At 32.1% G+C, this 15,327-nt stretch overlaps 1 protein-coding gene across 2 annotated transcripts in view; it reads left to right on the top strand.

The window, feature by feature from the left end:
- The window catches only part of LOC121981311 (rRNA biogenesis protein RRP5-like), a 28,632-nt gene that overhangs the window by 3,796 nt on the left and 9,509 nt on the right, over positions 1–15,327 (top strand). For both annotated transcript variants that reach the window (XM_042533763.1, XM_042533762.1), the window contains exons 10-29: positions 840–932; positions 1,356–1,469; positions 1,557–1,676; positions 5,680–5,865; positions 5,967–6,041; positions 6,190–6,326; positions 7,154–7,285; positions 7,681–7,823; positions 7,902–7,967; positions 10,579–10,685; positions 10,824–10,904; positions 10,971–11,045; positions 11,121–11,222; positions 12,358–12,526; positions 12,590–12,720; positions 12,865–12,948; positions 13,042–13,142; positions 13,566–13,719; positions 13,811–13,885; positions 13,953–14,112. In XM_042533763.1, coding sequence (XP_042389697.1) covers positions 840–932; positions 1,356–1,469; positions 1,557–1,676; positions 5,680–5,865; positions 5,967–6,041; positions 6,190–6,326; positions 7,154–7,285; positions 7,681–7,823; positions 7,902–7,967; positions 10,579–10,685; positions 10,824–10,904; positions 10,971–11,045; positions 11,121–11,222; positions 12,358–12,526; positions 12,590–12,720; positions 12,865–12,948; positions 13,042–13,142; positions 13,566–13,719; positions 13,811–13,885; positions 13,953–14,112 — 2,305 coding nt within the window. The remainder of the gene's footprint in view (positions 1–839; positions 933–1,355; positions 1,470–1,556; positions 1,677–5,679; positions 5,866–5,966; positions 6,042–6,189; positions 6,327–7,153; positions 7,286–7,680; positions 7,824–7,901; positions 7,968–10,578; positions 10,686–10,823; positions 10,905–10,970; positions 11,046–11,120; positions 11,223–12,357; positions 12,527–12,589; positions 12,721–12,864; positions 12,949–13,041; positions 13,143–13,565; positions 13,720–13,810; positions 13,886–13,952; positions 14,113–15,327) is intronic.

Genomic DNA, 15,327 nt, shown 5'->3' on the forward strand with positions numbered 1-15,327 from the left:
ATTTTTTTTTTTTGATACATGAGCTGCAATGCTTTGTGGCTTTCAAGATGCTTTCAATTGTTAGTATTATAGAATGAACTACACTTATTTCTTGTATTTATCTGATCATCAAAATTATAAAAAGATGTTTAAAGCAGCAAGCAGTTGACCTACTTCACACATATGCGGCATGTGGCGCATATTAGGTTATCACTAAAATATATTAAAGTAACAGTTTACACTTCTGACTATCTAATGTGTGAACTATTAATTTGAGGCTATTCAATTTGGCTCAGGATCATGTCAAATAAGTCAATGAGTTGTGCTATGTGGCCAGATATCGACAATTATTGTTTAATGTTTCCAAGTGGGTTGTAGCTCACTTAGGGGAAGTTAGTGTGTGACACTGATTTGTTATTTGTTGACCTTATGTCTACCTTAAACTTGGTTGATATGAATAGCAACTGTCTCAGTTTGATAAATCAAGTTACTTTATGGGTGCATTTTTGGTTCACTACAACTTAGTCTGGCATACTCTGTTGAACAACAAATTTTGATTCTACTTATTATCATTCTTTGCGGGCCATTACTGTAATATTTAGACATGATTTTTCTTGATTACTTCTTTTCGATTGCCAGCTCTATCTATTTCCCTATCTTTCAAGCTTGTGGTTTTTCTATTTATTGTTGTGAAAAAATAATTTTTATTATTATTTGATTATCTTTTGCAGTGTCCTCTTTCTTCTATAATCATACTTCTGTGGTCCTATTTTATTCTGGGTGGATTTCAGTTCTGTCATTTGAATAGACTGATCTACTGCCCTTTATCTCACCTTATGCTCATTGTATTTTGATTCTAGGTGATTGCTCGAATATTGTTTGTTGATCCATCAACTAGGGCTGTTGGATTGACCTTGAATAAGTTTCTCGTGGATAACATTGCTCCACCAGCTGTATGTATTCTGAAACCATTTCTGATGTTGCTAATTTATTTTCATTTGTTTGGAGGATGCAGTATCTCTATTTGAGAGAGCCAAACAAAATGTGTATAAAGATAAATAGCTGCTCAATTATCATTATATGACAATCAACTCCATGGAATAAAGAACATGAGGAATTTATTTTTTAATAGTTTGAAAATTCTCTCTAATTCCTTGTCAATCCAAGCATACAAGGAGGCATACCAAATTTATACTCCTTGGATTACGTAGAAGTTTTAGTTAAGATCTTAGAATATTTAGCATTCTTTAAATGCGTTGGTTATTTAGGTTTAGGGAAATTGAGGAAGATATAGCTGGATTGATAGATTGTGTTTTTTTTTCATTAATCAAATTGATGTGTGCGTTGCTAAATGCTTGTTTTTTCCTTCTTTGTAGTATGTTAAAACTGGAGAAATTTATGAAAATTCACAAATATTGAGGGTTGATAAGGGGCTTGGATTGCTTTTGGAGATACCTTCTTCTCCTTCACCTTCACCAGCATATGTCAATGTAAGCCCAGTACCACTGCATGGCTGTGCCACTCCTACAACATCAGACATTTTGTGATCTTACTAGTTATCCCTTATATTTGAACAGACATTTGATGCTTCTGATAAAACCTTCAAACTGGAGAAAAATTTCAAGGAAGGTGATAATGTTCGTGTTCGCATTCTTGGTATGAAACATCTTGAAGGATTGGCAATTGGTACTTTGAAGGTATGCTTTTCTTAAGATAGCTTATATTTTTGGAAGACATTGGTGAAATATGAAGTTAATTGTAGATTGTAAGTCTGCACCACTTGTGCATGCATCTTGCTATCATCTTTTCTTGTGAATGATAATCTTGGTGCAACACCAACAATTACTATGATTGTTATATGGTGAACATCATCAATTTGGATTTTTAACTGAAGAATTGCTATCAAGAGATAACTCGTATCTTATAAAATAGTGTAAAATGATGATTGACTTATTTTTAAAAATAGAATATTTAAAGCTTGATGGACAAAAATCTATGTTGGAGTTATTGACATTTGAGTATTTATTTATTTTTATATTCATCAATAATTAGAGATTAATGAAGATACCATTTCTTAGAATTTAAAACTGAGTGGTTATGATTAGCTTTTGAATGAGGATAAGGAAATGGGATTCTTGTGTGGTTATGGTGTGTCCTTTGGTCTAAATTGAAGATTTGTTAAAGATTTTAGAACAACAAATCATAAATTCTTAGCCATGGTACCGGGTAAACAAATTCAAAATATATATATATATATATATATATATAATAAGTAAAGATGTAATAATTAATTTAATGATGATCAAGGGATTCTATAATGAACAAAAAATCAACTATGGCTTGTTTACTTTGTTAGAAAGGTGATGGTACTGAGGGAGGGAAACTTAAAAAGAAAGAAGGTTATTTTCCTCTTGATTTCTTATTCACAAATTGGGAAAGAGGAGAACAATGAAACAGGAGAGCAATTTTCATTATATTGATTGTGGTGATTAGGTGGTTCAATTTTATTCAATTTAATTTGTCTAAATATTTAATATAAATAAAAATGTAATCTTAAATATAATTTCTTTTGCCCACTCTACCTTCCACCCTGTCTTTTTATGGAAAGTCAAAGTGGCAATAATTTCCTAATTTATGATATTTTCTCCAAAGTGAAGCGTTTTGGTTCTTGTCCTATTTAATGCCTTTGGCACCACGTGTCAAACCTCACATCCAAAGGCCACTCAATGACACCTCACATCCAAAGGCCACTCAATTCTTTGCCTCGGTGCTTTCGACACGGCATGTTGGTATGCTTAAACATGTACTGGCATGACACCAACACCCATTCCAATTGGGGAGTTGAAACTTTACCTTGGAACAAAATTTTAAGCCTTAATAGAAATGTATTTTTAATAGAACTTGATGACACATAAATCCAAGCAACTAATCCAAAATATGCATGCCCTGTTGTTGTCTGTTAATTATTATATTTCTATCTTATACTATGGAATAAAGCAATACTTATCATTTCTATGATTTTATCGAGACACATTTCAATACTACATTATCATAAATCTAATTTGGAGGCTAAGCACAAAATTAGAGTCTATAACTATAGAAAAACATATCCTAGCAATGAAATCACAGTAAATCTTTCCTAAGTTACCGTGGGGTAAACCTTAATTATTGGAATAAGTCCCTAACACTAGAAGAAAGGATCCAATTTCTTTGAGAGTGAATTGGTGGAGGAAAACACCAAGAAACTCCTTGTTGTAGTTATGCCCTAAATGAGAAATTGAGGCTTTATTATACAGATGAAAGAAGGGCCATAACTTTTAAATTGGGTGGGGTGATCTATCCATAGGTTAGAGTGTGTGCTTGAGGATTACGTTAGGAGATTCCTAGCTTGTCAGGTTTTAATTCTAAAGGAGATTTGGCCTTTTCCCGTAAAATTTTGTAGTTGCTATCAAGGTTTAAAATTTTGAGTTGTGCTGAAGTTTTGATTTATTATCGGAATGATATGGTTTCAATAGTGTATCATGCTCAAATCATAATGCTAACCTTTTTTTTCTTAAAATTTATAGTTGTTATCCAGGTTTAAAATTTTGAGCTATGCCAAAGTTTCTGTATATGGTCAAAATTATATGGTCTCAACACAGCACAATACAATTTCATTATTTTTAATAATATATTAATTAAAAAAATATTTTTATTAATATTTGATTGTTATAGATTTTATTATTTAGCCGACTTCACCTCGTGGGATAAGACGTAGTTGTTGTATAGATTTTATTATTGAATTATTTTGAGATGTTGAATGCTCAGTTTAAGTTTTGATATTGCCTTGTGAGCTCTTTGATGCTCATTGAGTAAAAGTCAATCTAGGGTTAGATGAAGTCCATCAAGTTGACATGACAGGATCATGTAGATTTAAACTAAATTTATTTTGATTAGTTTAAAATTAAACTAAATTTATACATACAATAAGTAGTTCATAGTTCATGGTAATATATTTTACAAGGTTAGAAATTATGTTATGTTATATTATATTTTTATTATTGTTTTTAATAATGAAGAATTATTAGAAAAAATAATAAAAATAAATTTTAAAAAAACAATAGACCCTTCTCACATTGGCGGGAGCATCGTGCACCAGATTGCCCTTTATTTAATTATTTTTTTTCTAATAATTTGTTTTTTCATCATAAAGAGGTTTTTTTCTCTATACATCTTGAACAGATGGATGAAAAAAATTAATGATGAAGGAGAAAAAAATTAACGTATGAAGGGGGAAAATTAAGAGAGAGAAAGGAACAGAGAAAGGAATTATCTTTCTAAAAAAAATTAAAAATAGAAATGAATAAATTCCAGAGCCATGTCGGTACCAGTCGATTGGCGGAATGGTAAATTTAACCCATGTTGACCAACATGACTTGGCATACCATGGCGCCGAATTTATCTCAATTAACTAGTATTTTAGCTATCTTCCCAGAAGTTGGTTAATCTTGACTTGGATCAACTAGAAAACAAATGATTGATTTTGGTAGTAATTTAACCACTTTTAATTGTGGTTTTCAAATTCTTCTGACTTAGATTGACCTAGTTGGATTAGGAAAGAGCCTATCAAATGCTGTGTAGTATCTTGGACATGAGTTTGGTAATAGCAATAAATAAACATAAGTTTAAAAAAGAAAGAGTGATAAAGTCAAATAAAAGGAAAAGAGGAGTGTGACAGATCAGTTACATTTTTTTTTTCTTTTAAATTTCTCCTCTTTGTCTTAAGTATTGTTAGGATTCAAATTTCACATCATTATTTCATCTCATTCACTTTTTGTCTATGACATAAGATGAGACTAATTATTGTCTGGCATTTCCGACATCACTTTCCAAAATGGTTGACAAGTAAATCTCCTCTTGATTTTCCTCTTCAATTAGAGCAGGAGATTTGGAACCACAATCTCTCTTTTATTCACAATACTTTCATTAGTCCTTTGCCATTTGTGACTTGGAAAAGGGGGAGTCCTTTTGATTTAGAGTGGTCTTTCTCTTAATTAGATATGAGAACTTCACTCAATCTCTCTCAGATACACTTGTCTCTCTCCGAGTATATTAGAATTTGCTAGTCTGTCTTTCCCTGATATTAATTCCATGTGTTAAGAGTTGCTGTTGGAACTCTAAACTGCCTACTTCACTCTGCAACTAGCACAAGTTTTCATTTTATCCCTCACAAATTTTAGAATCTTATGATATCTTTTGTTTTAGGGGAGTCAACTAAAAATATTTTATCAAACTGTTTGAAGATCATCACCATCATCCAAGCTCTCTTGAATACTTCATCAACTTCAATTTAATTGGCAACTTTTTAAAGTTCCATCTAGATGATTGCATCATCAATCTTCTTGTTTATTGATAAATTGAACATTGACAATATCTATTCTTCAGCTTAAGAGTGTTTTTGAGCTATTAGGTTCACTAGTCATAAGTTATATGTATGGTGGGGTGTAGTCTGACATTAGCAATTTTGTTATAGAGATTCATATTGAGTTCTATAAATATGACATGATGGTTTTCTTTCATTACAATGACCACAAAGTTTTGCCCCTTAACCCCCTACTTTTTTTTTCAAATCTATTTTGACTTTTGAGTGTTCATTTTGGAGGAAAGAGATTGTTTGGGTATGGTAGAATCTTCTGAGATCCATTTTTATTTTGCTCGCAGGCTAGTGCTTTTGAAGGGCCTATTTTCACACACTCAGATGTAAAGCCAGGAATGTTGGTGAAAGCCAAAGTGATTAGTGTTGGAAACTTTGATGCACTTGTGCAGTTATCAAGTGGCATAAAAGTTCTTTGCCCTCTCCGGCACATGTCAGAGCTAGACATTGCAAAGCCACCAAAAAAATTCAAGGTTTTTTTTTCTTCTCATTTTAGTTCTTCAGTATAGCATAATGCATTCCTTATCTTTTGGAGTTCTATCACCTTCATTTATATATTATCTTTAATCTGCAGGTTGGAGCTGAATTACTCTTTCGCGTGCTCGGTTGTAAGCACAAGAAAATTACTGTTACCTACAAGAAATCACTAGTATGCCCAATTCACTGGCTAAGAAGTTATTTTTCCTGTTACAAATAGATATTGGCATATAGATATATTAATGCTTGCTATTTCTAATGTCGAATTTCATAATGTGCACTTTCATATCTTTAATTCTAGAAATTTTCTTAATCATTAGGTTAAATCCAAGCTTAACGTGGTATCGTCATATGCTGATGCAACTGAAGGACTTCTTACACATGGATGGATTTGCAAAATTGAAAAGCACGGATGCTTTGTAAGGTTTTATAATGGTGTTCAGGGTTTTGCCCCCAGGTTAGTATGTTCTGCAGTTCATTTCTAAAAGATCTGGCTTGCTTGTTCCTATAAATTTCATTTTATGAAGTCTGCCATTGGAGTTAGTTCATATATGTCTACGTTTTTGATCCAAGTCATTGCCTTTTTCTAACATTTGTACTACCTAAAGAATATTAGTAATGCAAATGAATTATGCTTGATTTCGAACCTAAATTTTCTGTTAATTAATCTGGAGTAGATGTACAACTACATAACAACTACCAAGTCTTCTCAAAGAAAAAGTTGTTTAAGATTTAAGACTTATGTTGTTGCAGTTTGCAATGCCTAATTAGATCTGGCAAGTTTTTTCATTTCCCTGCAACTGATTTTTGAATTTGTTTTATGAATCATAAACTCTATCAAATATGGCTGTCCAAATACATCTAGTTACTAATACCACTCATTTTAGTTTTTTAGAGAAAAATCTATGCTGTGCATTTTTGGAGTTTGCCAAATGACATGTTGACCAATTTATCATTTCTTTTTATTCTCTGGATGAAATGTTTCCATGGACATTTCTCTAGTTATCACATTCCTTTGTGCTGTTAGGATTAGTTTTTTGCATAGGTCCATTCAATTTGATTAATTTTAAGTCAATAAAAATTTATTCTTGTTAAACTACTGATAAAATTGTCTTTTTGTCTCATAAACTAATTTTCCAGAGTGCTAACAATTTTTTTCAGCTTCACATATGTTTATCGCTGGTTTTAATTGAGTGTATATATTAGAAATTTAATAAATCAAACCTCACCTTTTAATTCAATTTTTATTAGCCAATGTTTTTTCATTCTTCTCTGTGTCACTAGATCTGAGCTTGGGTTGGTGCCTGGAATTGAAGCTGATTCTGTTTTTCACGTTGGGCAAGTGGTCAAGTGTAGAATAACAAGTATAGCTTCTTCAAGAAGAATTAACCTTAGTTTCATCACATCCTCTACAAGGTTTGCAACTCTAAATATTTAGTCCTTTGGTTCATTGTCTTTTACTCCTTATAAACTTTTTTCTTATCCTCCTCTGTCTTCCTCATTTGTGAAATGGGAGGAAGAAGGCTGAAGGGCACAAAGTTTACACTGAGGTTGCTCGCACTAATTGATCTGAACCTTCTTTGTCATGCATCGTGCGTGCTTCTGCATGAAGAGTGGTTTAGTGGCATTTGATAAAAAATTCATTGTTAGCTGTAAAGAGTGCACTTCATGCCTATGAGAAGCTATATTATACTTATTGCATAACTTAAACTTAAGTTTCTGAGAATTGTCTTGTTTTCTTGAAATTTAGCTTTCTATAAAAAATTCATTTTGCATGTCACATGAGAGAAGTGATTTCTTATGATATGCAGGGCTCCTAACAGTGACACGGTCAAGGTGGGTTGTATTGTCTCTGGTGTTGTTACAAATTTGACTCCCACAGCAGTTATTGTTAATTTGAAGGATGGCCACATGAAGGGGACAATTTTTAATGAGCATTTAGCAGACCATGAAGGTGTGAGTTCTATAGAAACTATGTTGTATGGTTCATCTTTTTATCATCAAGGTTCTAATTCCTCTGTGCAATCCTCAGGGCATGTTACTTTGCTCAGATCATTATTGAAGCCAGGGTATGAATTTGATCAGCTTCTGGCACTAGGTATATGCTTCTTGTGTATATTTTATAATTTCTTTTATTAATAGTATTAGTTCTAACAATGCACTTTAATGTTTTCTCTGTTTGTTTAGGTTCACTGTTTCAGTTTACTTGCTACTATCAGAATATCAGATAATATAATATTCTTGTGGCTTGATAACAACAACAACTAAGCTTGCCTTGTCTCATGGTTTTAAAAATTAAATTAGTTATCGGTTTTTTTTGCATTAAATTATTAATTATTTTCTCCTATTATTTCTTTAAGCAAAAGGTAACACAACTAGCATGTTCTAGAAATTTATTTTATTGGATTTACGATTATTATGGAAAAACTATCTCCTATTATTTCTTTAAGCAATCAATAACACAATTAGCATGTTCTAGAAATTTATTTTACTGGATGATGGATCCATGATTTATTATGGAAAAATAAACAGACAATTAACATGCCTGATTATAGAACCAAAGTTAATGTTTTGAAAATTAGTTCGGAAGGATGAACCAATCAGGCTCTCAAAAGCGTTTTAAAACTGGATTTGACTAATCAATTCAATTGGCAATAGAGGTCAATCCAAACTATTTTAATGTAATGCTCGGAAAGGAGCTAAGTTATTTAAAATATTAGAACTACCCAAAGAGACAGTTAAAATGGCTGATTACAGAACCTGCTAGTGTTTTGAAAATTTGGTTCGGAAGGATGAACCAATCAGCCTCTCAGAAGCATTTTAAAACTGGATTTGATTGATTAGTTCAATTGGCATCAAAGGTCAATCCAGACCATTTTAATGTAATACCTTGAAAGGAGTCAAGTTCTTTAAAATATTATATTTAACCAAAATTTATATCATCATTGTGTTGGTGCAGTGGTTGTGATAGTCCTTAATGAGGTGGTAAGTTTTAACTTTCGATTTTTTATGGAAGCCCATTTTGCAGTTTATCTTAATTTTTAAATATTTAGTACCGGTAGAAATATAATTCAGTCATTGCCTTATTGAATCTCTATTGGTATGGCTTGACTGCTTAACCATGTGGCTGGTAGCTTTGTCAACTTTGTTCTCCTGAGTGGTTCTGAGAATATCATCTCTAGGTCATGATTTTCTAGTTGAACAGTGGCAAATGCAATTCTATCAAGAGAAAGTAAATAAAAACCACTTTGATTTACAAAATACTATTGAAAACATAATTGATTATCTCTCTACAATTAATACAATGGATAGATATTAATAAATGTTGTATTGTTATGTATATGTCTAATTAGTAATTGAGGGGCACAACTAGCACATAATCCTTGCTTGAGTTATGTGCGGGATTGCCTAGGCAGATTTTGAACGCCACATCAAAGCGACCACATCTGGCTCTATATCTATGACCCATACGGTCTCTGTGGACAGTGAAACAATCTCATTAAGTTAATTTGAAGCAATTTTAACTTTTAACCAAATTGACATAGAGCCTTAAGCCACTTAGTTTACTAGCTTGTAACTTAGTATGTGTTGGACACTTGTTCTTGCAACTGTTAAATACTTTTTGATATCAATATAAATACATTTTTGATATTTCAATAATCACCATCATTGACTCTGTGTATTGGGCAAAAAGCGATTACACTCGCCCTAGCGCCCCCATCAGCTCGCTCCAAGACCATCATGAGGGAAGTAAATCATAGAAAATCCTAAATAGTTTTCGATATCAATATAAATACATTTTGATATTTCAATAATGACCATCATTGACCCTTCATATTGCATGCATATGTAGTGGGTTGACTCATGGTTTAAAATCTCGACTCATATCGGAGTTTCGATTTATGACCGATACAATTTCGATACCGTATCGTGTCATGCTGATATGGTTTTGAAATTTTTTAAATATAAAATATATTAATTAAAAAAATTTAAAAGATAAAAAAAATTATTATATATGTTTGAAATTACTATATATATATATATTTATATATATAATGAGATAATTTTATTAGAGTTTAATTAAACTTATTTAGATTAGAAAAGAAATTGATTGAAATTATTAACCTAAGCTTTAATTATTTTTAACCTAAGTTTTAGCATTCATGCGTCCTAGGTCATGGAGGCCGATCCGTAGAGGTCACGGCGGCCTCTGTGACCTTGCGATAGTGTCGAGCGGCGCATGAGACAGTAAATTTCGCTTGGCAAGGAACGAAATTTAAACGGCTGACTACATACGATTATATAGTCAATTTTGAATCCTTGCAACTTAGTATTCATTTGCTTCAACATTTGCAATTATATAGTTAAAATACTATCTAAAACACTACATAGGTAAGCTCATGCTCAAAAAATTGGGTACCAAAGAATCATATATACGTGATAATATGATTGTATTATATGGTAGTGTAGTGCTGAGTTGGATGTCAACTTTTATTTAAATGTGTTGAATAAATATATATATATATATATTTTAATTCATATGATATGTTACTTGAGATGCTTGAGGTTTTTTATGGAGTCAATTGACTACACTGCTTTAAACTTGATTTTCTTTTTTTGATAAAACTGATGTTCCTGTATCATACATGGCTAACTAAGCAGATGTTCCTGTATGATACCCTAACTTTTTTTTTCCAAATTCGTCTCAGATTATGAAGGTGCAAATTTGATCCTTTCAGCTAAACACTCTCTTGTTAGTTCTGCGAATGAGATCCCTTCAGATCTTTCTCAGATCCATCCTCTAACTTCATTATTTGTAAGTTGCATACTAATTGAAAACCCATATCTTCAAACCTCTCTCCTATCGTTCTTATCTTTCCTCAACTATTGGTTTGTCTTTACCTTTGGTGCAAGATCAAATTAAATTTGTGAAAAATATATTTGGTTTAAACAGGGCTATATCTGCAACATAATTGAAAGTGGCTGTTTTGTCCGATTTCTTGGACGTTTGACTGGATTCGCTCCAAAAAATATGGTAAAATATGTTTGCATTGTATCCTTGCATTGTTCTTTTACTTGATTCTTGTTGTTGTTTTGAAAGGCGACCGACAGAATGGTTGACAACTTGTCAGATGCTTTCTTTGTTGGGCAAGCTGTGAATTGTCACATTCTTAAGGTGAGAGTGTAGCTTAATGTTGTTCTTTGGTTCAAAAAAGTAGTGTTACATAATTAAGAAAGATTGCATCTACAGGTGAATAGTGAAGCCAAACGAATAAAGCTTTCCTTGAAGCAGTCTCTGTGTGCATCACCTGGCATTTCATACGTTCAAGGTTATTTTCTTGAGGAAGATAAGGTAGGTAATTGCTTCCTTTTACATTAAAGGTTTTACTTTCAACATTTTTTTCTATTTTTTTATTCAAGTGTTTTTTTAGTGATCTTGTCTTATGAATGCTAAAACAATACAAATTCAGTTTTATTTATTTTTTGCTGACCTTTCTGTTAATATATAAAGTTGGTCATTGACTTTGTTTAAAGCTATATTCCTGGACAGATTATTTTCTTAAGAGTCTGCCATATTTTCCATTTCCTAAGGCTTTGACTTTAGGTACTGATCTTGTATGTTGATTGTGTGTGGGTATTAGGTTCATTGTGTACATTTGAAAATACAAATCAAAAGAGAAATATATTTTTGTTTTCCTTCTTGTAGTACACAAAGAATATTTGATTGCGTAGATAATTGAAAAACTAAATTTATGTACATTTTACAATTCTATCAAGGTGTAGTACAAAATCTTGACTGCTAATAATCCTGTTTGCTTTAATCGTGTAGGTGACATCTGCTTAATATAATTATAGTTGATATGTGACTGTTTCAATTCTCAAACTAATTGATTAGGTTGTAGGGTCTTGCTATCCTACTATTAGCTCTACTATAAGTTATTGTGCTGGAAGGTATATGAAACCATTTTTCCATAACATGGCATATTCCATCTTATTGCTAGATTTAACTATGCTGTATGTCTATCATGTGAAAATATCAACAGCATGACATGGTCAAATTTTCCAGGTTTTTTTTTGTTTAATAACTTGCCCTTTGAATTATCTTCCACAAATGTTGAGTATGAGTGAGCGGATGCACCATCATCATAGAACTGGTTATTTGATTCTTTGTTATTGCTTTTAGATTGCTTCAGGGTTTAGAATGACCAAAACAACTTATGATAGAGTTACTACTACATTCGTGTAGTTGGCCAAATAAATTTAAGATATAACTTTTTTGGTAGATTTTTTTTAATATAATAGGAAATAATTTTTATCATGATTTTTTGTTGGTAGAGAAATCTAACCTTTTGTGATAAAAATTCCACTTCTTACCATCGTATTCCCGTTATCTACTCCTTGGTTTTGGTTTAAAGTGTTTGTCTCGTCTTTTTTTTTGTGTGTTTTTTGCATCAAAAATTTATTGGCATGTCCATTTTATATCACAGATAGCTGGGATGCAGATATCTAATGTCAAAGATCTTGATGTGAACTGGTTGAAGGATTTTAGAATTGGCAGCTTGGTTGAGGGTGAGATTCAAGAGATAAAAGAATTGGGTGCTGTAATTGGCTTAAAAAATCATCGTGACATTGTTGGATTTTTGGCACACAAGCAATGTAAGTTCATATACTGACACTTCTCTGTTAGTTAATTGCTTGAATACTCTTTTTTTTTTTCAGCGGGGGGTGCCAATTTGGAAGTTGGTTCTGTAGTTAATGCCTTGGTTCTGGACATAGCTAAAGTTGATGGAATTGTCGATTTATCCCTTAAACCAGAACTTGTCCACAGTGCTTCTGGTGAAAATAAAAAGGTAACTACTTGTCTAAGTTTTCCTTTAAAGAAGTCATAAGTCAAGGTTTTAACTCCTGGTAGTGTTTATACGTTTTTTTTTGCCATAGTCAATATAGACATTAAGTTGTATTTTGTTTCCACTTAATTGCTCATTTTGTTTTAGAAGCGACACAGGAGTGCATCTACAGACTTAGAGCTACACCAAGTAGTGAATGCAGTCGTTGAAATGGTAAAAGAAAACTATTTGGTAAGCAGCTGACCGAAGTTTGGTTATACATGCAGCTTATACTCAATCTACAAGCCTATTATATATTTCATACTGTTGACCCTCCAAATCCAGGTTCTTTCTGTTCCAGAATACAATAATGCTATTGGGTTTGCGTCAATAACTGATTACAACATTCAAAAGCTTCCTCACAAGCTTTTTGAATATGGACAAAGGTAAAACTAAGTCTTTGTAAAAAGTGTAAACATAGGTGAGAATGGTAGGTAGAATCTGTCTTGTTTCATTTATTGAGGGCAGATCCATTGTAATGCCTTCCTATTGACAATTGTTTTGCATCACTTATTTTATGATGATCAATTTCTACCACTGAGAGTCACAGGGTTGAACCTATATGATTTTTTTTGTTCACTAACATTTGATTTTTTTTTTTTTTTTTGGCAAGCTTCTCTTGGTTCTGTATTAGTTTAACAGATGAATAGTTTATTTGAAGCATTTTATAAGTTTTTTTAATATGTGTATGGTCTCTGTAAATTCTTGCACGCCTATGCTTTTTTTGTTATTAGATGTAGTCATTCTTAATGCAATTATTCTAGAATTTTCATTTTGCCTCTGTACTGATATTTTACACCACATAACAGTGTTATTGCTACTGTTGGGGAGGTTCCAAGCTCTGAATCCTCTGGAAGGCTTCTATTGTTTCTTAATTCTTTTACTGATGGCTTGAAGAATTCCAACTCTAAAAGAGCGAAGAAAAATACTCGCTACACTTTAGGATCACTTGTTGAAGCTGAGGTAAGCCAATATTTTGTCTATCTTGGTACAATGTAATTTGGATGATCATGTTTATGATGCCATCTAATTGATCTGGGGATGTTTGATCAAGGTTATTGAAATAAAGCCTTTGGAACTTCTTTTGAAATTTGGTTATTCATTACATGGGAGAATCCATATATCTGAGGTACAATTGGTTTTTCTTGATTGTAACATTTGGTAGTTGTAGTATAAACTAAATTCTTGCATGACAGGTATTTGATAATGGAGAGTGTATGGAAAATCCTTTTGCCAAATTTAGTGTTGGACAGTTACTTAATGCCAGAGTTGTTGCAATACCTGGACATTCAGGAAAAGGCACAAAAGGGCATAGCTGGGAATTGTCAATTAAACCCTCAGTCATGGCTTTTATAGGTACATTTCATCTTATATCTATACTTTTATTTGTTGGTACACTCTGTCATCCTTTTAGCTATTTTCTACCATTGATCTCTCACCAGGTCCTTATTTTAAAACTTTCTATGGTTCATCTGCATTTTTGTATGTTAAAGCTAATATGCATAGCATAAAAAAGGAGTTCAGAGATTGTATGATATGTGAAATTTTTAGTTGGAAAATTAGAAAAATGCTTGAAATGATTTTATGGTCTAGCTTGAGGCTTAAATATTTTCTTTTCTGTTCATTTTTTCTGTGGAGGAAAAAATTCCATTCCACATGTATTAGTATATTTAAATTTTTAAATAATCACTTTGAGAGAGATTTTTTTTATCAATAATTTATTGTACATTGTTTTTCTCTGTTATTTTCATTTTTTTGATGGAGCAGAAACTGAAATTTATTATGCCCTATAACTACTTAAAGGATAGACGATTCTTTGAAGTGACTGAAAAATTAGGTAATTATCCTTTTGTACCATTACTTTAAATCAACCAACAGGCCATCTATTGATGATTTTTTGGTTTAATTGGTTGAACTGGAAGAGTAAAACATATATTACTAATGAAAACATCGAGAAATTGAAAATTCAATTCAACCAGTTGGACAACATGTGACATGTCTCACAAAATTTAAGGTGAGTAGTTCTAGATTTGACCATATTTCGATTTTTCTTGGTCAGTAAGTTGAGTCAGACTGGATTGGAGACTGATTTCATGTTAAGCCTGTTGAACACTGTCCAATCCAATTTTAATGAAAATGGTGTTCATGTTTTTAAATCTGCACGGTTCTTGATCAACCAGTTCCCTAGTGCCATTATTTCAACTTCATGTGGAAGTTATGCTTGATACACTTAATGGACCCTCTGCAACAGTATACACCTTACTACGAAGTAGATTGTAATTAAGACGAGTATAATAATCTGTGTAACTTTCAGGTCATATCTCAGCAAAACTACTTCTGTTGTCTCTTGAAGGCTCTGATATGCCAATATATCTATTTGTTGGGCCTCTGCACTAGTCATCACACTGTTGATTTTCATGACTTCTGGATGCGTTGAACATAAATTTTATTTGCAGCATGTTTTGTATCCAACAATGATTTCTTTATGACATTTTTTTTCTGGAATGAACAACAAGTGGATATTGGGCTTAAATATTTCTGAATGTGTTTATGCTAATATATTTTGGATTT

The sequence above is a fragment of the Zingiber officinale genome, chromosome 5A, assembly GCF_018446385.1.
Source record: "Zingiber officinale cultivar Zhangliang chromosome 5A, Zo_v1.1, whole genome shotgun sequence".
In the NCBI taxonomy this organism is placed as follows: domain Eukaryota; kingdom Viridiplantae; phylum Streptophyta; class Magnoliopsida; order Zingiberales; family Zingiberaceae; genus Zingiber; species Zingiber officinale.